Source organism: Salmo salar, chromosome 26 (genome assembly GCF_965601325.2).
Source record: "Salmo salar chromosome 26, fSalSal1, whole genome shotgun sequence".
NCBI classification, from domain to species: domain Eukaryota; kingdom Metazoa; phylum Chordata; class Actinopteri; order Salmoniformes; family Salmonidae; genus Salmo; species Salmo salar.
Window position 1 is genome coordinate 32,862,678 of NC_138316.1, and position 24,261 is coordinate 32,886,938.

A 24,261-nucleotide genomic window follows, 5' to 3' on the forward strand; every position below is an offset into this window, starting at 1 on the left:
CGGGGTTGTACTTCACAGGAAGCAGCAGTGTTGTTAGTATGATCAATAAGTAAACCAGCTAGAATTGATTGCGTAACACACTCACCGATATATAAATCAAATCAAAGTTTATTTGTCACGTGCGCCGAATACAACAAGTGTAGACCTTACAGTGAAATGCTTACTTACAGGCTCTAACCAATAGTGCAAAAAAAGTATTAGGTGAAAAATAGGTAAGTAAAGAAATAAAACAACAGTAAAAAGACAGGCTATATACAGTAGCGAGGCTATAAAAGTAGCAAGGCTACATACAGACACCGGTTAGTCAGGCTGATTGAGGTAGTATGTACATGTAGATATGGATAAAGTGACTTTGCATATATGAACAGAGAGTAGCAGTAGCGTAAAAAGAGGGGTTGGCGGGTGGTGGGACACAATGCAGATAGCCCGGTTAGCCAATGTGCGGGAGCACTGGTTGGTCGGGCCAACTGAGAATCCTCTAGTTTATACAGAAATCTGATATTGGATATGATCTCCACCGAGTTAGCAATGATCTCCACCGAGTTAGCAATGATCTCCACCGAGTTAGCAATGATCTCCACCGAGTTAGCAATGATCTCCACCGAGTTAGCAATGATCTCCAAAAGTGCCTAAAGTTGGTGGATTTGGTGCCTCTAGGGGAAATTCAGGAAGACGTTAGATGGCCTTTTTACTGAAGAAAGTGTTTGTTTCATATGTTTGTGTTCTGCTTTTCGTGTTATGTGTAATTGATGTGTATATAGACACAATGCCTTCGGAAAGCAATCAGACCCCTTCACCTTTTCCACATGTTGTTACGTTACAGCCCTTATTTTAAAATGGATTAAATAAATAAAAAATCCTCAGCAATCTACACACAATACCCCATAATGACAAAGCGGAAACAGATAACATTTTTGCAAATGTATAAAAAATAAAAACATAAATTCCTTATTTACATAAGTATTCCGACCCTTTGCTATGAGACTCGAAATTGAGCTCAGGTGCATCCTGTTTCCATTGATCATCCTTGTTTCTACAACTTGAGTCCACCTGTGGTAAATTCAACTGATTGGACATGATTTGGAAAGGCACACACCTGTCTATGTAAGATCCCACAGTTGACAGTGAATGTCAGAGCTAAAAACAAGCCATGAGGTCGAAGGAATTGTCCGTAGAGCGCCGAGACAGGATTGCGTCCAAGCACAGATCTGGGGGAAGGGTACCAAAACATTTCTGCAGCATTGAAGGTCCCAAGAACAGTGGCCTCAATCATTCCCAAATGGAAGAAGTATGTAACCACCAAAACTCTTCCTAGACCTGGCCGCCCGGCCAAACTGAGAAATCAGGGGAGAAGGGCCTTAGTCAGGGAGGAAACAAAGAACCCGATGATCACTGACAGAGCTCTGGAGTTCTTCTGTAGAGATGGGAGAACCTTCCAGAAGGACAGAGAACTCCTTGATGAAGTCCTGAGCGCTCTGGAGCAGGTTCTCAGACTGGGGCAAAGATTCACCTTCCAACAGGACAACGGCCCGACGCACACAGCCAAATCAACCGCGGGAGTGGCTTCGGGAAACGTCTCTCTGAATGTCCTTGAGTGGCCCAGCCAGAGCACGGACATGAACCCGATCTAACATCTGTTGAGAACTAAAAATAGCTGTTTATTTTCTGTGCAATTTTTTTTTATACATTAGGGTTTATTTGAAATATTTTCATCGTTTTGATAGTTCCCCACTCATGATGGTTCATTTTAGTGTGCACCCGTTTTAAGAGTGTCCCGCAACCTGCGCCAGAAATGAGAATGTAGTTCCGGTAAAATAGGTATTTAGTTTTGAATGGTTTTGGCAACAGATGAGTGCTTTTCTGCATTGTAAAATGTGCAACCACAGACACAAAGCCATGATCCATTTGGTTCTATGGCAGAGGCTGTGGCATAGCTAAGTCCAGAGCCATATATTAAGAAATAAATGACTCTGGTTAAGCCTAATCAAACTTGCCTGTGCCAATGGTTTTCAAATGATAGAAATGTAACATCCTGAGCACACTGGACTTGAAACAACGATGCAGATGTAACCATCTGCCATTTAGTGTATTATCTGACTGCCACTGCTCCCATGTGCATTCCACTGGTCACTTTTAACTAAGTGTTCAAATTCTTTCAAATCAAGATTAGAAAAAGTGTCACGGCACACCTGAGAGTTCCTCAAGACACACCAGGTTGGGAACCACTACTTTTAGAGTGTGGGGATGGAATCCGTGTCACTGAGGGTAAACTGGCAACGATTGGTGTCATTTTGGGAAAAATAGCTAGCCTGAAATCCTTTGTTAGTACTAAACAATAAAATATATGTTTTGAAGAGAGCCGACTTATTTGAGTGTCTAGCTGTCCAGTAGATGTGGTGAACTGAATGACTGTAACCTACCACACACTTACACCACACACACTAGCACCCTTTTCACACGGTCTCGAACCCAAACCGTACTGTGCTTGCTTGGATTTTTCTTTTCAGATTGTCTTTCCCAACACAGTTGCAGCATTGTAACCAGGCCAGCATGGTTCAGTAGTGTGAAAAGTGTACAAACGGACCTCTGTAGAATTCCAGCACTGCAATGTCACATTCCAGCAAGTTCAAGTAGGAAATACTACAGTACTAAGCGGCAGGAGACCTTCAAGTTCATACAAGCCTTAAACACAACACACATAGCCTAGCCTACCCTACACGTCAGACCCTCATATTATATTGTCAGATTATAAACATAGAAAACAACACCTGCTCCTCATTTTACAATTGGATCCCCCAGCAAATAATTCCCTCAATTTCTATGGTCTGATTTTGGCTAGGCTACCTTCAAACTGCTGACTGCCTCTGCTCAGAGGTGCAAGGTGGATGATACGCAGTGCGCAACAGGCACTGGCCTTTCTCTCCGCTCGTGTTTGATTTGAACGAACCGTGCCTCCAGTAGGCTTTGGTTTCCGCTCTGCTAGCTTTGGTTAATAATGCCATGGGTAGGATGGGAAACATGGAGAGAAAGCATAAAGCATCTTAATAGGCCATTGGGCCACCACGAGCCGCCAGAACAGCTTCAATGCGCATTGGCATGGATTCCACAAGTGTCTGGAACTCTATTGGAGGGATGCCAAACCATTCTTCCACAAGAAATTCCATAATTTGGTGCTTTGTTGATGGAAGACGCTGTCTCCGGTGCCGCTCCAGAATCAAGATTAGTCTTGAGCCCTGGGAAGCTATATTCACGAGCGCTCCAATGTATAAATGTTTTGAAAGTTTAAAACGAGTAAAAGTTCATGAACATTTTATAAAATGTAGTCCTATGTTGTTGTTTATTTAGCAAACTATTGGCGATGAGATAATAGTATAAAAACAGTTTAATACCAAGGGATGCAATGCTAGGTTGGCTATTTTAGCTAGGCTAAGGTTAGCAAGCTAGCACCAAAGCTAGCACAGTATCTTGATCTTCCCTTTTATCTTTCCAACTGCAGTTTCAGATGAGCAGCACTTAGTGAGTCAGTGGTCACCCTAGTGAAAAAGTAGCTTAATGGAGGTGCCAATACCAAAGACGAGAAAAGTGCAGGACATAAGATTGAAGGAGTGCAGTAGACTAAGTAAATGAATGGCTACATAGCTATCTACACTGTACAATTCACAATAGACTGGTACTATGCAGTCAGCTAGCTATACTTATTGCCAGACAGTAAATCAATAATTTAGCTAATAAAAGCATAATCTAATTCGTCTTAATAGGGTAACCCCATCATTGTTAAGGCCAGACATTTTTGTCATATGATTATGGTATTTGGTCATATGATTATGGCAGGGTTCAAAGACAGGCAAGAGAGAGAGTGAGCACCCCCCATGCTGAGGCAGGGAGAGGATGAACAGGTCATCAGGTGAGGCACTATCAGTTCAACTCCTCATCTTTGCTGACTATAGCCCAAGTGCTATAACAAAATTACTGCTGCCTGCATTCTGATTTCATTTGGTTGTCATGGCAGGGATCAGAGACAGTCAGTAGAGAGAGGGAGAGCACCACCCATGTTGAGGCACAGGGTGAGGACGAACAGGACATCACGTAAACATTTTGAATTTGAGTTATAAGGCAGTCTGGTAAAACATGTTGCACAGCTATTTACATTACACACATTGGAACTATCAGTTCAGCTCCTCATCTTTGCTGACTGTAGCCCAAGTGTTATAACGAATGTTGTTGTCGGCATTCTGATTTCATTTGGTTCTCATGGAGATTGAAGATGTGGCTGTGATCAACAATGACACAAAGCAGATTGCACCATGTTGCCGTCTGTCCTATCCACCAGGAGAAGCCGGATACCATAGATAGGAAAACAATATGCCCACATCTTATTTCCGTCAGTGACGGCCATAAACAGGTATTTGGTGCATTTAAGTGAATTGAGACTGAAGATCTGAACCCTCTCTGTACCACTATATTCCCACCTTTGTATATTTGGTTGCAACCAGTTATTCAATGTGTATGTTTTTTACTTGATGGTGAACGACAATGTTAAGTATTTTTGAAGTCTATTGCTTGAGAATGACGCCATACTGATTGGTTTATTTTGAAGTCTAATGCTTTTGAATTTGAGAATGACGCCATACTGTTTTGCACCCCCGATGCTGTTACTCTCTGTTATTATCTATGCATAGCCACTTTAATAACCCTACCTGCATCTACATAATTACCTCAATTACCTCGACACCAGTGCCCCCGCACATTGATTCTGAACCGGTAACCCCTGTATATAGCCCCTATTGTTATTTACTGCTGCTCCTTAATTATTTGTTTTTCTTATCTCTTACTTAATAAAAATATAGAAATATTGTCTTAAAACTGCATTGTTGGTTAAGTAAGCATTTCACTGTAAGGTCTACACCTGTTGTATTCGGCGCATGTGACAAATACAATTTGATTTATTTTGAATTCTAATGCTTGAGAATGACACCATACTGATTGATTTATTTGAAGTCTAATGTTTGATCCATATTGAAGAGTTATATTTCCAACTGTCTCTGAATTATTTGAGGAATTAATACTGCAATTAAATTGTGTAAAAAGTTTCTGTACTCGACTGCTTTTAAATTAGTTGGGTATAAGAAATGAGTTATTCAAGACCATGTACTAACCAAGCGTGGCGAAGGGTACACAAATAGAATAATGGGCTTTGACATTCAAATTTAGTTAAAGAATGGGTGTGGTGGTGACTTTCTGTTAACTGTTAAGAGTAGGAACACGGTTTAAAGTAATATAGAAAAATATTGGTCTTTGCAGTTGTGATTGGGGTATATTGCCCAAATTATCAGGATTTTTTTAGATGCAGTTTCCCTTACAAAGTCAACAGAAACAACCATTTCACAGCAAGTAAAATAAAATCTCCCAAGCCCCCGGACCCCCTGTAGAGGGGTGTTGACACTGGAACTAATTGACACAAAGTTACGCCCTTGGCTGGCTGGCTGGCTGGCTGACTGTTGGAGGATAACCTAGTAGTTGGGCTACACCCTGCCCTAACACCAAATCTTACTAACTACAGTAGTGGTTGAGTTTCACCTTCTGGCCTTTACTGACACTCAGTGTAATTACAGATTGCAGTGTACTAACCCCTCCATGCAAGTAATAAACACTCACGGATGGAGGGACGGGAGAGAGAGATACATGTGAGAGACAGACAGAGAAAGAGACAGAGACACAGACAGACACACATACTCTGTTATATCTGGAGTATTTCTCCTGTCTTATCCGGTGTCCTGTGTGAATTTAAGTATGCGCCCTCTAACTCTCTCCTCTCGGAGGACCGGAGTCCTAGGAGCCTCAGGACTACATGGCCTGATGACTTCTTGCTGTCCCCAGTCCACCTGCTGCTGCTCCAGTTTCAACTGTTCTACCTGCGGCTATGGAACCCTGACCTGTTCACCGGACGTGATGCCTTGTCCCGGACCTGCTGTTTTCGACTCTCTCTCTCTATGATTGGCTATGAAAAGCCAACTGACATTTACTCCTGAGGTGCTGACCTTTTGCACTCTCTACAACCACTGATTATTATTATCATCATCATCATCTGACCCTGCTGGTCATCTATGAACGTTTGAACATCTTGGCCGTGTTCTGTTATAATCTCCACCCAGCACAGCCAGAAGAGGACTGGCCACCCCGCAGAGCTTGGTTCCTCTCTAGGTTTCTTCCTAGGTTCCTGGCTTTCTAGGGAGTTTTTCCTAGCCACCGTGCTTCTGCGTCTGCATTGCTTGCTGTTTGGGGTTTTAGGCTGGGTTTCTGTATAGCACTGTGACATCGGCTGATATAAAAAGGGCTTTATAAATACATTTGATTGATTGATACCTGTGGGGGTCTTTCGACACTGGAAGTATGTGGACACATTCCCTCTTGGTGAAAGTGCTTTCTATCCAGGATTTCTGGGACTGTGGAGAGAGGAGACAGAAATATAATGAAGCACAACGTTACAAATTGGCTCCCTGTATCAGAGATCACTATAGTAGGGAAACCATGGGCCAATGTACAGTTCAAACGGGGCTGTAGCTGGTCTACTTGATTGCTTAATTGACTTACCGTGAACATTCAACATACATACAGTAGTGGCCAAAAGTTTTGAGAATGACACAAATATAAATTTTCACAAAGTTTGCTGCTTCAGTGTCTTTAGATATTTTTGTCAGATGTTACTATGGAATACTGAAGTATAATTACAAGCATTTCATAAGTGTCAAAGGCTTTTATTGACAATTACATGAAGTTGATGCAAAGAGTCAATATTTGCAGTGTTGACCCTTCTTTTTCAAGACCTCTGCAATCTGCCCTGGCATGCTGTCAATTAACTTCTAGGCCACATTCTGACTGATGGGAGCCCATTCTTGCATAATCAATGCTTGGAGTTTGTCAGAATTTGTGTGTTTTTGTTTGTCCACCCGCCTCTTGAGGATTGACCACAAGTTCTCAATGGAATTAAGGTCTGGGGAGTTTCCTGGCCATAGACCCCCCCCCCCCAAAGAAAAGATGTTTTGATGTTTTGTTCCCCGAGCCACTTAGTTATCACTTTTGCCTTATGGCAAGATGCTCCATCATGCTGGAAAAGGCATTGTTCGTCACCAAACTGTTCCTGGATGGTTGGGAGAAGCCCTTTTTGTGCAAAGCAATGATGACGGCACGTGTTTCCTTGCAGGTAACCATGGTTGACAGAGGAAGAACAATGATTCCAAGCACCACCCTCCTTTTGAAGCTTCCAGTCTGTTATTCAAACTCAATCAGCATGACAGAGTGATCTCCAGCCTTGTCCTCATCAACACACACCTGTGTTAACGAGAAAATCACTGACATGATATCAGCTGGTCCTTTTGTGGTGGTGGGGCTGAAATGCAGTGGAAATGTGTTTTTGGGATTCAGTTCATTTGCATGGCAAATAGGGACTTTGCAATTAATCTGATCACTCTTCATAACATTCTGGAGTATATTCAAATTGCCATCATACAAACTGAGGCAGCAGACTGTAAAAATTAATATTTGTGTCATTCTCAAAACTTTTGGCCACGACTGTACATGCGTACATACAATTTGAACTCATATCAACACAAAATAATACAAGACAATATTTTCATAGTTAAAGGCAGTCCAATCAATGTTTGCTGTTGTAACTAACCAGTAACCACAGAGCCGAGTTCCCCTCACGGCCCCCAAACTAGCCAGCCAGGAGCTCCTAGTGACCCCCTAATCCAGGAGGCTCAGTATTCTGATTGATAAACTAATACATGTAATCAGACTAAATCCTGCTGTGTATTAGACCAGAGCTGCTAGTGCTGCCAAGGGGACAGCAGTGTGCGTGTGTGAGCAGCAGCGGTCCGTTCACAACCACAAACTCTCTCACTCTCCTGAGACAGGCGGCCGAGCGTCCAGCGAGAACGAGAGCTTTATGTCAGAAGAATTTTCAATTAATTTCCAGGGTTCCGTCGTTCCGATTGCTTTTTGTTCCTGGTTCTAAACAACACAGGGCCTCACAGACGATTAGCACCAATAATCCTTCCCTTCACAAAGGAACAGGCTGAAATTCTTCACCTCCTCCTAACTCAGAGAAATACTGGGTACAGTGGTTTACTGGCAGAGAGCTGAGATTACACAACACTGGGAATGACCAGGTTTGAAGAGGCCTAGTAGCCCTGTTGTTTTCCCACAGCGAAAGAACATACCAGCTACAAACAGTTTTAGTACAACAGGCGTTTCAGAAACAGCGCTAGAAGAACTGAAGTTCTCGAACAAAGGTCAGATGGAAGCTGTAACACAGCAGTGGCACAACAAAAGCGCTAGAACAACAGAAGTAGAACAGAATTCTAAAAACAGGAGGTAGAAGACCAGAAGTTCTAAAACACAGATAAAACAGGTTGTCTACCTGGAAGTTGTCTTCTTCATCGCGGTAGTGTTTAAGGGCTGAGTACAGGAACATACCAAATAACCTTCACGCATCTCCTGACCAACCAACCACACCAGCACTGCAGACCAGCACCGCAGCCTCAACAGATCTCAACAGATACCATCTCTCACTCTATATCTTCCTCTCTGTCGCTCAATCCCTCACCACATAATCGCTCCAGTCTCAAAGTCTAAAAGGTGATTGAAAATTGCAAATCCGTGTCTGTTAAAAGCTGATTGATCAGTGAGCAGTAGAGAGAAACCTTGTGTTACTCTAACTGTGAATAGGAGTTAATCTGTAGGACAGAGACACTCAGAGTAGAGGTCGACCGATTATGATTTTTCAATGCCGATATCGATACCGATTATTGTAGGACCAAAAAAGCCGATACAGATTAATCGCCCGATTTTTTTATTTTTTATTTATTTGTAATAATGACAATTACAACAATACTGAATGAACACTTATTTTAACTTAATATAATACATCAATAAAATCAATTTAGCCTCAAATAAATAATGAAACATGTTCAATTTGGTTTAAATAATGGAAAACAAAATGTTGGAGAAGAAAGTAAAAGTGCAATATGTGCCATGTAAAAAAGCTAACATTTAAGTTCCTTGCTCAAAACATGAGAACATATGAAAGCTGGTGGTTCCTTTTAACATGAGTCTTCAATATTCCCAGGTAAGAAGTTTTAGGTTGTAGTTATTATAGGAATTATAGGACTATTTCTCTCTATACCATTTGTATTTCATATCCCTTTGACTATTGGATGTTCTTATAGGCACTTTAGTATTGCCAGTGTAACAGTATAGCTTCCGTCCCTCTCCTCGCTCCTACCTGGGCTCAAACCAGGAACACATCAACAACAGCCACCCTCGAAGCAGCGTTACCCATGTAGAGGAAGGGGAACAACTACTCCAAGTCTCAGAGCGAGTGACGTTTGAAACGCTATTAGCGCGCACCCGCTAACTAGCTAGCCATTTCACATCGGTTACACCAGCCTAATCTTGGGAGTTGACAGGCTTGAAGGGGTGGGTATAAGTTGTGGAACGTTCCAACAGGAATCTGTTCCAAAAAACGTAAAGTAAATGGTTGCCAACCAACAACGCATACAAAGTAGCAACGAATACAAACCTAGCTAACTAGCTGCCGAATAGGCATCAACTCGCCACGTAGCTTATTCTTAATGTTTGTCCATAGGCAAACAGACATGTGAGGACAGACATTTTTCAGGAAAAAACGTGATGAGTGAAAAACGCAATGAAATAGACCACTCCCTACCCGGTATCTTATTCTGCCGCTATACAACTTTATATGCGTTGTTTTTTGACAACCTTGTTATTTACAAAGTTTTTGGAATAGATTCCTGTTGGAACGTTACACAAATTATACCCACCCGGCTTGAAGTCATAAACAGCTTGAAACACAGCGAAGAGCTGCTGGCAAAACGCACGAAAGTGCCTGCTGGTGCCTACCACCGCTCAGTCAGACTGCTCTATCAAATCATAGACTTAATTATAACATAATAAACACACAGAAATACGAGCCTTAGGTCATTAATATGGTCGAATCCGGAAACTATCATCTCATCTCATCTCGTGGAGTGCAATGTAAGGCAGGTGGTTAGAGCTGGACTAGTAACCAAGGTTGCAAAAACGAATCCCCCCTGAACAAGGCAGTTAACCCCCGTTCCTAGGCCGTCATTGAAAATAAGAATGTGTTCTTAATCTGACTTGCCTAGTTAAATAAAGGTGTAAAATATATATATATATATATATGTGGCAAATCGTTGGCCAAAAATACAGATTACCGATTGTTATGAAAACTTGAAAATCGGCCCCAATTAATCGGCCATTCCGATTAATCGGTCGACCTCTAACTCAGAGGGCTGATGAATGTGTCTGAGACACACTGCTTATTACCGGAGAGAGAGAGGCAGGATGGTAGAGGTAGAGGCCTCAGTCATTTATATCTTCTTCAGACCACCTGCTGAGAAAGCCTCACTTGTCACATGAGCATGTTTCACTCAACCAACCACCTCCGCTATATACACAGGAACCACAGGTTAGGTACTCACAGGACGACTTGGTAAGGCTTACCATTACTAGACAACGAATAGTCACTGGGAGCGACTCACTTCCCACTGAAACTAGGCCCAACTCTCTGGTCAGTGGCATTCCTACTATTCAAATCTGCTCTAGCCTGGTCAAGCAGACTGTCCGCTGTGTTCACGTTTCGATGTGAAGTGAAACAGAATGTGAGCGATCGCGAGATCAAGCTGGTTTCACAAGGCCATCTCTGTTCATTATTAGTGATGGGGGGAATATATACAGTTACATTTTGCAATATTATTTTGGGACGATATTATACAGATATTTGACTCCAAGTATCGATTTGTAAAAACAATTATATGTATTAGGCCTATATACAGTACATGTCAAAAGTTTGGACACACCTACTCATTCGATGGTTTCTCATTATTTGTACTATTTTCTACATTGTAGAATAATAGTGAAGACATCACAACTATGAAATAACACATATGGAATCATGTAGTAACCAAAAAAAGTGTTAAACAAATCAAAATATATTTGAGATTCTTCAAAATAGCCACCCTTTGCCTCTGACAGTTTTGCACACTCTTGGCACAGCTTCAAGAGGTAGTCACTTGGAATACATTTCAATTAACAGGTGTGCCTTGTTAAAAGTTAAGAAGGAAAGAAATTCCACAAATTAATACATTTGAGCCAATCAGTTATGTTGTGACAAGGTAGAGGTGGTATACAGAAGACAGCTCTATTTGGTAAAAGACCAAGTCCATATTATGCCAATAACAGCTCAAATAAGCAAAGAGAAATGACAGTCCATCATTACTTTAAGACATGAAGGTCTGTCAATGCGGAAAATGTCAAGAACTTTGAATGTTTCTTCAAGTGCAGTTGCAGAGTTCACAGAGTTCAAGTAACAGACACATCTCAACATCAATTGTTCAGAGGAGACTGTGTGAATCAGGCCTTCATGGTTGAATTGCTGCAAAGAAACCACTACTAAAGGACATGAATAAGAAGAAGAGACTTGCTTGGGCCAAGAAACATGAGCAATGGACATTAGACTGGTGGAAATCTGTCCTTTGTTTTGATGAATCCAAATTTAGATTTTTGGTTCCAACTGCAGTGTCTTTGTGAGACGCAGAGTAGGTGAACGGATGATCTCTGCATGTGTGGTTCCCACCGTGAAGCATGGAGGTGTGATGATGTGGGGGTGCTTTTCTGGTGACACTGTCTGATTTATTTAGAATTCAAGGCACACTTAACCAGCATAGCTACCACAGCATTCTGCAGCGATACACCATCCCATCTGGTTTGGGCTTAGTGGGACTGTCATTTGTTTTCCAACAGGACAATGACTCAACACACCTGCAGGTTGTGTAAGGGCTATTTGACCAAGAAGGAGAGTTATGGAGTGCTGCATCAGATGACCTGGCCTCCACAATCACCTGACCTCAACCCAATTGAGATGGTTTGGGATGAGTTGGACCGCAGAGTGAAGGAAAAGCAGCCAACAAGTTCTCAGCATATGTGGGAACTCCTTCAAGACTGTTGGAAAATAATTCCAGGTGAAGCTGGTTGAGAGAAAGCCAAGAGTAAGCAAAGCGGTCATCAAGGCAAAGGGTGGCTAATTTGAAGAATCTCAAATCTATTTTGATTTGTTTAACACTTTTTTGGTTACTACATTGTTCCATGTGTCATTTGATAGTTTTGAGGTCTTCACTACTTTTCTAGAATGTAGAAAATCATTTAAATAAAGAACAACCCTTCAATGAGTAGATGTCCTAACTTTTGACTGGTACTGTATAATATATGTATTTATACTACAGTCGGCTGCACGGGTCAGCTAGCGCTAGTCGGCTGTACGGGTTAGCTAGCGCTAGTCGGCTGCACGGGTCAGCTAGCGCTAGTCGGCTGTACGGGTCAGGTAGCGCTAGTCGGCTGTACCTGCACCAAAACTCCTGGATTTTTCATCCTATAGCTTGTTTTCAATCTTCTTTTTAAATAGTGAGTCAACATGTTTACAGCACTTTTATTTCCCTGACTGATCAAAACTCGTTTTCTCATGCTCTCGTCTATCTGCAGCAGACATACTCTATAGTGAGCAATATGTTTAGAACATCAAATCACATTATCGAATCGCAATATATATAGAATCGTATCGGCACCTAAGTATCGTGATAATATTGTATCGTGAGTCCCTGGCAATTCCCAGCCCTATTCATTATGGTAAAACTATCTTCAATAGGATGGTGATATTATGATAACAGGAGAAGATTTGAATGCTTCAGATAATGAATACAGGACATCTCATTCATTCAGGTGGTTTGATGGTTAATAGTGTTAACAGAGGGTTGTTAGAGAGGCTTTGGTCCCCGTTGACCTGTATCCATGGTACCTGAGAATGTCAGGCAACAAAAGACTCAATTTAGATGCACTTTAAAGCCCCAGCCAGGAACACAGACACGTCTCTCTCCCTCTAGTTCTCCTTCTCTCTCTCTACATCCCTCACTCGCTCTACCTCGTTCTCCCCTCTCGACCTCCCCCTCTCGACCTCCCTTGTTCTCCCCCTCTCCCGACCTCCCTCGTTCTCCCCCTCTCCCGACCTCCCTCCCCCTCTCTCTACCTCCCTCCCCCTCTCTCTACCTCCCTCTCCCTCCCTCTTTCTCTGCCAAACAGAGGAAGGGCTCTTTTTGGCCACTTAGTCTTCCTGTAGGAAATTAACCAGCCACATTTCCCTTCATAAACCGCACACACACACACCCCTCTGTTGACCCTTTACCTTCTGACGACATGAGTCGGTTTCATGAAGCACCCAACTCCCCATCCAACTTCCTACCCACTCTCCAACCCGTTTCCCAGGTAGGCAGGCTGTGGCAGTGACAGAGAAAGGTGGCTAAATGCACACAGCCCTGGCCTGCAGCCCTAGTTAACCTCTCCTCTCTCACTCCTCTGGCCGACATGACTGACTGACTCATAGAATTCCAGATAACATCTGGCCAGCCAGCCTGTTCTCACACTCATAATGAGTCTATAAACTGGGGGAGAGAGAAGACATTAGCATGAAGACAGTGGTGCTGGGGTGTTAATAACAAGAGACAGTTTATACTGTTGTTACCTGCCAGGCTAGCGGTCCAGGCAAGGGGCATGACAAAGCTGAGAAGTTCAGGGTCAAACAGGAGAATGTGTAAAAGGCAGGTAGCCTATTGGACCAGTGACTGAAAGGTCGCTGATTCAAATCCCAGAGCCGACTAGGTGAAAAATCTGTCGATGTGCCCTTGAGCAAGGTACTTAACCCTAATTGCTTGTGTAAGTTGCTCTGGATAACAGTGTCTGCTATATGACAACAAAAATGAAGTGTAAAAGAGGTGTTGAGTCATCCTCAGAAGGCCAGTGTTGATTGAAAAATGCTCAGCGTTTTTTTGTTAGTTTTTTTTACAATAAAGAGATTTGAAAATGCTTCAAATCAACTTCCTTTGTCCTCTAAGAGAGGCTGGGTGAATAGGCTTACCTCTCACGTAAAGTAGTTTGCACACTGGCCTTGCCTCTGTAGCAGACACAGACAGACCGCTATCTTTCTCACCTCTAAATAGGCATTATTAATATTACTACTACTACTAAAACAAAGACCGAAGGATTAGGTGGACACACAAGGGAGAGATAAGGAGATAACAGAGGAGGGGAACTACACTGAACAAAAATATAAAATGCAACATGTAAAGTGTTGGTCTCATGTTTCATGAGCTGAAATAAAAGATCCTAGAAGCTTATTTCTCTCATTTTTTGCACACATCCGTTTACGTCCCTGTTAGTGAGCATTTCTCCTTTACCAAGATAATCCATCTACGTGACAAATGTGGCATATCAAGAAGCTGATTAAACAGCATAATCATTACACAGGTTCACCTTGTGCTGGGGACAATAAAAGGCCACTCTAAAATGTGCAGTTTTGTCACACAACACAATGCCACAGATGTCTCAAGGTTTGAGGGAGTGTGCAATTGGCATGCTGACTGCAGGAATGTCCACCAGAACTGTTGCCAGAGAAGAGGTCGACCGATTAAATAGGGCCCATTTCAAGTTCATAACAATCGGTAATCGGCATTTTTGGACACCGATTATGCCGATACCTCAAATGAACTAGAATTCAAGGCACCTAACCAGCATGGCTACCACAGCATTCTGCAGCGATACGCAATCCCATCTGGTTTGCGCTTAGTGGGAATATAATTTGTTTTTCAACAATGACCCAACACACCTCCAGACTGTGTAAGGGCTATTTGACCAAGAAGGAGAGTGATGGAGCACTACATCAGATGATCTGGCTTCCACAATCACACGACCTCAACCCAATTGAGATACGAAACGTGTTATCATATAGGCCCATGTAACTAGCATGTCACAAGAGACAACAGGATACCTAGAGAGTAGGTACACGCTGGGGTGAAGTTTCCCCCCCATGAATATGTAGGATTAGCTTTCCCTCCTCCAATCAAATGAAAATCAAATGTTATTTGTCAAATGCTTTGTAAACAACAGGTGTAGAGTAACTAATGCTTACTTACAGGCCCTTCCCAACCTTAGCCATTAGTGAGGGACAGAAAATGAAAAACGGACCCCAAACTAGCGTCTAGGGGCAACTTCAACATACACCAGTATTTGTACTTACTAAGGATCCCTATAGCTGCTGACAAGTCATGAAGGCAGTAATGTACATTATAATTCAATTTAAACATTAAAATACATTTCACAACACATTAAGTGTGTGCCCTCAGGCCACTACTCTACTACCACAACACAAAATCAATGTGTACGTGTGTGTATAGTGAGTATGTTATTGTGTGTGTGTGTGTGTGTCTCTCTTCACAGTCCCCGCTGTTCCATAACGTGTATTATCATCTTTATTTTATAGAATTTTACTGCTTGCATCAGTTACTTGATGTGGAATAGAGTTCCATGTTGTCATGGCTCTTTGTAGTACTGTGCTCCTCCCATAGTCTGTTCTGGACTTGGGGACTGAAGAGACCTCTGGTGGCATGTCTGGTGGGGTATGCATGGGTGTCTGATCTGTGTACTAGTAGTTTAAAACAGACATCACTGTGCATTCAACATGTCAATACTTCTCACAAATACAAGTAGTGATGAAGTCAATCTTTCCTCTACTTAAATCAATCCAGTCCAATGACTTGAGCCTGGAGAGATTGACACATTAGCTTTCCGTGTACATTTAAGGGCCAGCCGTACTGCCCTGTTCTGGACCAGTTGTAATTTTCTTAAGTCCCTCTTTGTGGCATCTGACCACATAACTGGACAGTAGTCCAGGTACGACAAAACTAGGGCCTGTAGGAACTACCTTGTTGACAGCGTTGTTAACGCAGAGTAACACTTTATTATGGACAGACCTCTCACCAGTCCCACTTCACCCTACACCAGTAGGTAGTGGTACGGTCCCACTTCACCAGTAGGTAGTGAGTGGTACAGTGTATAGTCCCACTTCACCAGTAGGTAGTGAGTGGTACGGTCCCACTTCACCAGTAGGTAGTGAGTGGTACGGTCCCTCTTCACCAGTAGGTAGTGAGTGGTACAGGGTCCCACTTCACCAGTAGGTAGTGAGTGGTACGGTCCCTCTTCACCAGTAGGTAGTGAGTGGTACGGTCCCCTTCACCAGTAGGGTGAGTGGTACGGTCCCCTTCACCAGTAGGTAGTGAGTGGTACGGTCCCCCCCGGGGGGACGGCCCTCTTCACCAGTAGGTAGTGAGTGGTACGGTCCCCCCGGTGGGGGACGGTCCCCTTCACCAGTAGGTAGTGAGTGGTACGGTCCCACTTCACCAGTAGGTAGTGAGTGGTACGGTCCCTCTTCACCAGTAGGTAGTGAGTGGTACGGTCCCTCTTCACCAGTAGGTAGTGAGTGGTACGGTCCCTCTTCACCAGTAGGTAGTGAGTGGTACGGTCCCTCTTCACCAGTAGGTAGTGAGTGGTACGGTCCCTCTTCATCAGTAGGTAGTGGTACGGTCCCTCTTCACCAGTAGGTAGTGAGTGGTACGGTCCCACTTCACCAGTAGGTAGTGAGTGGTACGGTCCCTCTTCACCAGTAGGTAGTGAGTGGTACGGTCCCACTTCACCAGTAGGTAGTGAGTGGTACAGTCCCACTTCATCAGTAGGTAGTGAGTGGTACGGTCCCACTTCACCAGTAGGTAGTGAGTGGTACGGTCCCACTTCACCAGTAGGTAGTGAGTGGTACGGTCCCTCTTCACCAGTAGGTAGTGAGTGGTACGGTCCCTCTTCACCAGTAGGTAGTGAGTGGTACGGTCCCACTTCACCAGTAGGTAGTGAGTGGTACGGTCCCTCTTCACCAGTAGGTAGTGAGTGGTACGGTCCCACTTCACCAGTAGGTAGTGAGTGGTACGGTCCCACTTCATCAGTAGGTAGTGAGTGGTACAGTCCCACTTCACCAGTAGGTAGTGAGTGGTACGGTCCCACTTCACCAGTAGGTAGTGAGTGGTACGGTCCCTCTTCACCAGTAGGTAGTGAGTGGTACGGTCCCACTTCATCAGTAGGTAGTGAGTGGTACAGTCCCACTTCACCAGTAGGTAGTGAGTGGTACGGTCCCACTTCACCAGTAGGTAGTGAGTGGTACGGTCCCTCTTCACCAGTAGGTAGTGAGTGGTACAGTCCCACTTCACCAGTAGGTAGTGAGTGGTACGGTCCCACTTCACCAGTAGGTAGTGAGTGGTACAGTCCCACTTCACCAGTAGGTAGTGAGTGGTACGGTCCCTCTTCACCAGTAGGTAGTGGTACGGTCCCTCTTCACCAGTAGGTAGTGAGTGGTACGGTCCCACTTCACCAGTAGGTAGTGAGTGGTACGGTCCCTCTTCACCAGTAGGTAGTGAGTGGTACGGTCCCACTTCATCAGTAGGTAGTGAGTGGTACGGTCCCTCTTCACCAGTAGGTAGTGAGTGGTACGGTCCCACTTCACCAGTAGGTAGTGAGTGGTACGGTCCCTCTTCACCAGTAGGTAGTGAGTGGTACGGTCCCACTTCACCAGTAGGTAGTGAGTGGTACAGTCCCACTTCACCAGTAGGTAGTGAGTGGTACAGTCCCACTTCACCAGTAGGTAGTGAGTGGTACGGTCCCTAACAGTTGCACAGTGGAGTCTACTCTAAGGAAACTATCAATCTCCTCCCTTCATAATAAATCAACATTTACTGTAGGCAATACCATAAACATGTCCTTAAAAGTCTGCACTGCTCTTCGTAAAACACCATAAACTACTGCCCTCAATGACCCAGAGCTGTAATACAACTCCAATCGTCTTATTTGACATTGCCTGACATTTTGCAGCATTAATGAAGGTCAATAAACTTTGACATTGGCAAAGATAAGATTCAGGCTGTCACTATGACTGATCTCATAGCTAAAGCAAAAAGTACCACAATCATCAACATGGCATAATAATGTTAAGTCCTATTACTACACAACATGATAATGTTATCTATATTAACTGTAGCTACATGATATGATAATGTTGTTAAACTCCCTCAACGTCAGCAAGACCAAGGAGCTGATCGTGGACTACAGGAAACAGGGGCGGGTGCACACCCCTCATCCACATCCACAGTGGAGGGTCAAGATCCTCTGTGTCCACATCACTGAGGACTTAACATGGTCCTCTCACACCAGCACAGTGGTGAAGAAGGCACGGCAGCGCCTCTTCTCCCTTAGGAGGTTGAAACCATTTGGCATGGCCACTCAGATCCTTAGGAACTTTTCCAGCTGCACTATGGAGAGCATCCTGACTGCTTGTATTACCATCTAGTATGGCAACTGCAGACGGAAGGCCTTACAGAGGGTAGTACAGACAGCTTAGCGCATTACTGGGGGTGAGGTCCCAGCCATCCAGGACTTACAGTGGGAAGAAAAAGTATGTGAACCCTTGGATTTAATAGCAGGTTGACCCTCCTTTGGCAGCAATAACCTCAACCAAACATTTTCTGTAGTTGAGGATCAGACCTGCACAACTGTCAGGAGGAATTTTGGACCATTCCTCTTTATAAAACTTTCAGTTCAGCAATATTCTTGGGATGTCCGGTGTGAACTGCCCTCGAGGTCATGCCACAGCATCTCAATCGGGTTGAGGTCAGGACTGACTGGGCCACTCCAGAAAGCGTATTTTCCTTCTGTTCAAGCCATTCTGTTGCATAACCTAACTTCTGTTGAGCTTCAATTGGCGGACAGATAAGCCTTTCATTCTCCTGAAAAATGTCTTGATAAACTTGGGAATTCATTTTTCTGTCAATGATAGCAAGCTGTCCAGGCCCTGAGGCAGCAAAACAGCCCCAAACCATGATGCTCCCTCCACCATAGTTTACAGTTGGGATGAGGTTTTGATGTTGGTGTGCTGTGCCTTTTTTTCTCCACACATAGTGTTGTGTGTTCCTTCCAAACAACTCAACTGTCCACAGAATACTTTTGCCAGTAGCGCTGTGGAACATCCAGGTGCTCTTTTGCAAACTTCAGACGTGCAGCAATGTTTTTTTTGAACAGCAGTGGCTTCTTCCATGGTGTCCTTCCATGAACACCATTCTTTAGTGTTTTACGCATCGTCGACTCGTCGACAGAGATGTTAGCATGTTCCAGAGATTTCTGTAAGTCTTTAGGTGACACTAGGATTCTTAACCTCATTGATTATTCTGCGCTGTGCTCTTGCAGTCATCTATGCAGGACGGCCACTCCTAGGGAGAGTAGCAACAGTGCTGAACTTTCTCCATTTATAGACAATTTGTCTTACCGTGGACTGATGAACATCAAGGCTTTTAGAGATACTTTTGTAACCCTTTCCAGCTTTATGCAAGTCAACAATTCTTAAACTTAGGTCTTCTGAAATCTCTTTTGTTTGAGGTATGGTTCACATCAAGCAATGCTTCTTGTAAATAGCAAACTCAAATTTTGTGTTTTTTATAGGGCAAGGCAGCTCTAACCAACATCTCCAATCTCGTCTCATTGATTGGACTCCAGGTTAGCTGACTCCTGACTCCAATTAGCTTTTGGAGAAGTCTTAGCCGAGGGGTTCACATACTTTTTCCAACCTACAATGTGAAAGTTTAAATTATGTATTCAATATAAGACAAATACAATAATTTGTGTTTTATTAGTTTAAGCACACTGTGTTTATTGTTGTGACTATGTCAGATTTATGCAGAAATCCAGGTAGTGTCTTCACTATTATTCTACAGTGTAGAAAATAGTAAAAATAAAGAAAAACCCTCGAATGAGTAGGTGTGTCCAAACTTTTGACTGGTACTGTATATTTATCCTGCTACTGGTCACTATTACTCCTGTTTACGTGTATATTCACCTATCACACATACACTGACACTCTAGCACACACACACACACACACACCATTATACAGCTGCCATATTGTTTACTATTATTATTAAACCTGCTACCAGTCACTTTCTCCTGATCCCTGCCTACATGTACATATCAACCTTAACTACTCCAGTATTCCTGCACATTGTAAATGTGGTACTGGCATTGACCCTGTATATAACTTACATTCTTCCATTTATTTATTCCTATTAGTGATACTATTTTGATATTGAATACTGCACTGTTGGGTAGGGCTTGCAAGTTAAGCATTTCACTGTACCTGTCCATGTGACTAATAAAACTTGAACTTGAAACTAAGCCAAGTGTGGAGCCATGTGAAAAGTAACGGGACAGCAGTGTGACGAGCCTTCAGTTCACACTCCCAGGGAGCCCTTGTAGGCATAGTAGTGTAATAGAAGAGACTCTTCTCTCAGAGTGAATAAGGTAGAACAGGAGGAGGACAGCTAGTGATGCTACTTCACAAGAACACTGCCGCCTTCACTACTAAACTGTGTCACTACTCTCACGCTTTGCATGCACTGGAACAATGTGTGTGATAACAGTCTATAGCTTACTGTATATAGAACAGGCCAGACTCCTATACAGCAGTAGTCTCCTTTGGTCCATGATGAGCCCTCTAGCAAACTGACAGTCAGGGGGGGCATTCCAGGGGGCTTGCCCTACACAAGTTACTGTGCAGATTCTGTAGTCCAGATCCCATACATTTTAAACTTGTTTATTTGGGATGCAAAATGATTTGTAGATCAGCGAGTTTTTTTTTTTTAATCAGGTTGGCCGATCTTGGAGACATGCTGAGTAAGTGTGACCATCTCTGCAGCGCTGGCCTGGCTGCAGCAGGGCTACGGTAAACCACCCTACTGCTACAGCGTGCTAAGTGGCTGTAAGCTGAGGCATGTGACAGGCGGAAAGGGGACAGGGACTGAGGGAAACAAGGAGCAGTTTCACAACACCTGCCCTGGCCAAAACTTATTGCAGAAACAGGTTCTTCTGGGAAAGTTTGACAGAAAACCCATGGTTGATGTCCACAATCTAGGGCTGTGACCCAATGGCACCATATTCCCTATATAGTGTACTACTAAGTAGTATATTTTATAGGGAAAATAGTTCCAATTAAGAGGCACCTAGAGGTCTTGCAAAAAGTGATAGCAATGCATCATAATAGGTAATTCTAATGAATTATTCATGAACCTTCTGTGACCATTACACTAACAAGGAGTAGCATTACAACAACCTGCATCTGATGCAGAGGGAGGAAGAACTTCGACAGAACACAAATGATAACATTCAAATCAAAGTTTGTCACATGCGCCGAATACAACAGGTGTAGACATTACAGTGAAATGCTTACTTACAGGCTCTAAGCAATAGTGCGGGAAAAAAAGGTGTGTGTGTGTGTAGGTAAGTAAAGAAATAAAACAGTAAAAAGACATTTGACTATAAGAGTAGCAAGGCTATATACAGACACCGGTTAGTCAGGCTTATTGAGGTAGTATGTACATGTGGGTATGGTTAACGTGACTATGCATATATGATGAACAGAGAGTAGCAGTAGCGTAAAAAGAGGGGTTGGCGGGTGGTGGGTGGGACACAATGCAGATAGCCCGGTTAGCCAATGTGTGGGAGCACTGGTTGGTCGGGCCAATTGAGGTAGTATGTACATGAATGTATAGTTAAAGTGACTATGTATATGAGATAAACAGAGAATAGCAGGGGGAGGGCACACAATGCAAATAGTCCGGGTAACCATTTGGTTAGCTGTTCAGGAGTCTTATGGCTTGGGGGTAAAAACTGTTGAGAAGCCTTTTTGTCCTAGACTTGGCACTCCGGTACCGCTTGCCATGCGGTAGTAGAGAGAACAGTCTATGACTGGGGTGGCTGGTGTCTTTGACAATTTTCAGGGCCTTCCTCTGACACCGCCTGGTGTAGAGGTCCTGGATGGCAGGAGGCTTGGCCCCGGTGATGTACTGGGCCGTACGCACTACCCTCTGTAGTGCCTTGCGGTTGGAGGCCGAGCAATTGCCGTACCAGGAAGTGATGCAACCGGTCAGGATGCTCTCGATGTTGCAGCTGTAGAACCTTTTGAGTATCTCAGGACCCATGCCAAATCTTTTTAGTTTCCTGAGGGGGAAATAGGCTTTGTCGTGCCCTCTTCACGACTGTCTTGGTGTGTATGAACCATTCTAATTTGTTGTTGATATGGACACCAAGGAATTTGAAGCGCTCAACCTGCTCCACTACAGCCCCGTCGATGAGAATGGGGACATGCTTGGTGCTCCTTTTCCTGTAGTCCACAATCATCTCCTTAGTCTTGGTTACGTTGAGGGATAGGTTGTTATTCTGGCACCATCCGGCCAGGTCTCTGACCTCCTCCCTATAGGCTGTTTCGTCGTTGTCGTGATCAGGCCTACCACTTGTGTCGTCAGCAAACTTAATGATGGTGTTGGACTCGTGCCTGGCCATGCAGTCGTGGGTGAACAGGTACAGGAGGGGACTGAGCACGCACCTGTGGCAGATGTGTTGCTACCTACTCACACCACCTGGGGGCGGCCCGTCAGGAAGTCTAGGATCCAGTTGCAGAGGGAGGTGTTTAGTCCCCGGTTCCTTAGCTTAGTGATGAGCTTTGAGGGTACTATGGTGTTGAACGCTGAGCTGTAGTCAATGAATAGCATTCTCACATCGGTGTTCCTTCTGTCCAGGTGGGAAAGGGCAGTGTGGAGTGCAATAGAGATTGCATCATCTGTGGATCTGTTAATTGGATTGGGTCTAGGGTTTCTGGGATAATGGTGTTGATGTGAGCCATTACCAGCCTTTCAAAGCACTTCATGGCTACGGACGTGAGTGCTACGGGTCTGGAGTCATTTAGGCAGGTTGCCTTTGTGTTCTTGGGCACAGGGACTATGGTGGTCTGCTTGAAGCATGTTGGTATTACAGACTCAATCAGGGACATGTTGAAAATGTCAGTGAAGACACCTGCCAGTTGGTCAGCACATGCCCGGAGCACACGTCCTGGTAATCCATCTGGCCCGCAGCCTTGTGAATGTTGACCTGTTTAAAGGTCTTACGTCGGCTACGGAGAGCGTGATCACACAGTCGTCTGGAACAGCTGATGCTCTCATGCATGCCTCAGTGTTGCTTGCCTCGAAGCGAGCATAGAAGTGATTTAGCTCGTCTGGTAGGCTCGTGTCACTGGGCAGCTCGCGGCTGTGCTTCCCTTTGTAGTCTGTAATAGTTTGCAAGCCCTGCCACATCCGACGAGCGTCGGAGCCGGTGTAGTATGATTCAATCTTAGCCCTGTATTGACGATTTGCCTGTTTGATGGTTCGTCGCAGGGCATAGCGGTATTTCTTGTAAGCTTCCGGGTTAGAGTCCCATACCTTGAAAGCGGCAGCTCTACCCTTTAGCTCAGTGCGAATGTTGCCTGTAATCCATAGCTTCTGGTTGGGGTATGTACGTACAGTCACTGTGGGGACGACGTCCTCAATGCACTTATTGATAAAGCCAGTGACTGATGTGGTGTACTCCTCAACGTCATCGGAAGAATCCCGGAACATGTTCCAGTCTGTGATAGCAAAACAGTCCTGTAGTTTAGCATCTGCTTCATCTGATAATTTTTTTATAGACCGAGTCACTGGTGCTTCCTGCTTTCATATTTGCTTGTAAGCAGGAATCAGGAGGATAGAGTTGTGGTCGGATTTACCAAATGGAGGGCGAGGGAGAGCTTTGTACGCGTCTCTGTGTGTGGAGGACAGGTGATCTAGAATTTTTTGCACATTTAATATGTTGATAGAGATTTGGCAGAACTGACTTAAGTTTCCCTGCATTAAAGTCTCCGGCCACTAGGAGCGCCACCTCTGGGTGAGTGGTTTCCTGTTTGCTTATTTCCTTATACAGCTGACTGAGTGCGGTCTTAGTGCCGGCATCTGTCTGTGGTGGTAAATAAACAGCCATGAAAAGTATAGCTGAGAACTCTCTAGGCAAGTAGTGTGGCCTGCAATTTATCACAATATACTCTACTTCAGGCGAGCAAAATCTAGAGACTTCCTTAGATTCCATGCACCAGCTGTTGTTTACAAATATGCACAGACCGCCCCCCCTCGTCTTACCGGAGTGTGCTGTTCTATCCTGCCGGTGCAGCGTGTATCCCGCTAGCTGAATATCCATGTCGTCATTCAGCCACGATTCCGTGAAACATAGCACATTACAGTTTTTGATGTCTGTTGGTAGGATATTCGTGATCGTACCTTGTCTAGTTTATTGTCCAATGATTGCACGTTGGCGAGTAATATTGACGTAACGGCAGCTTTCCTAGTTGCCTTCTGCGGGTCCGGACGAGGCATCCGGCACTTCTTCCTCTGCGTCGCTTCCTTTTGTGAA

The 24,261-nt window shown here is 44.0% G+C and overlaps 1 protein-coding gene across 3 annotated transcripts in view; it reads right to left on the bottom strand.

Moving 5' to 3' along the window:
- The window catches only part of LOC106587669 (transient receptor potential cation channel, subfamily M, member 7), a 111,473-nt gene that overhangs the window by 83,929 nt on the left and 3,283 nt on the right, over positions 1–24,261 (bottom strand). For 2 of the 3 annotated variants that reach the window (XM_045708036.2, XM_045708035.2), the window contains exons 1-2: positions 8,420–8,477; positions 6,364–6,443 (exon numbers count right to left, since the gene is read on the bottom strand). In XM_045708036.2, coding sequence (XP_045563992.1) covers positions 6,364–6,443; positions 8,420–8,473 — 134 coding nt within the window. In that variant the 5' untranslated portion in view covers positions 8,474–8,477. Of the gene's footprint in view, positions 1–6,363; positions 6,444–8,419; positions 8,478–24,261 lie in introns of those variants that run through there. The other variant, XM_045708037.2, reaches the window with a different exon arrangement.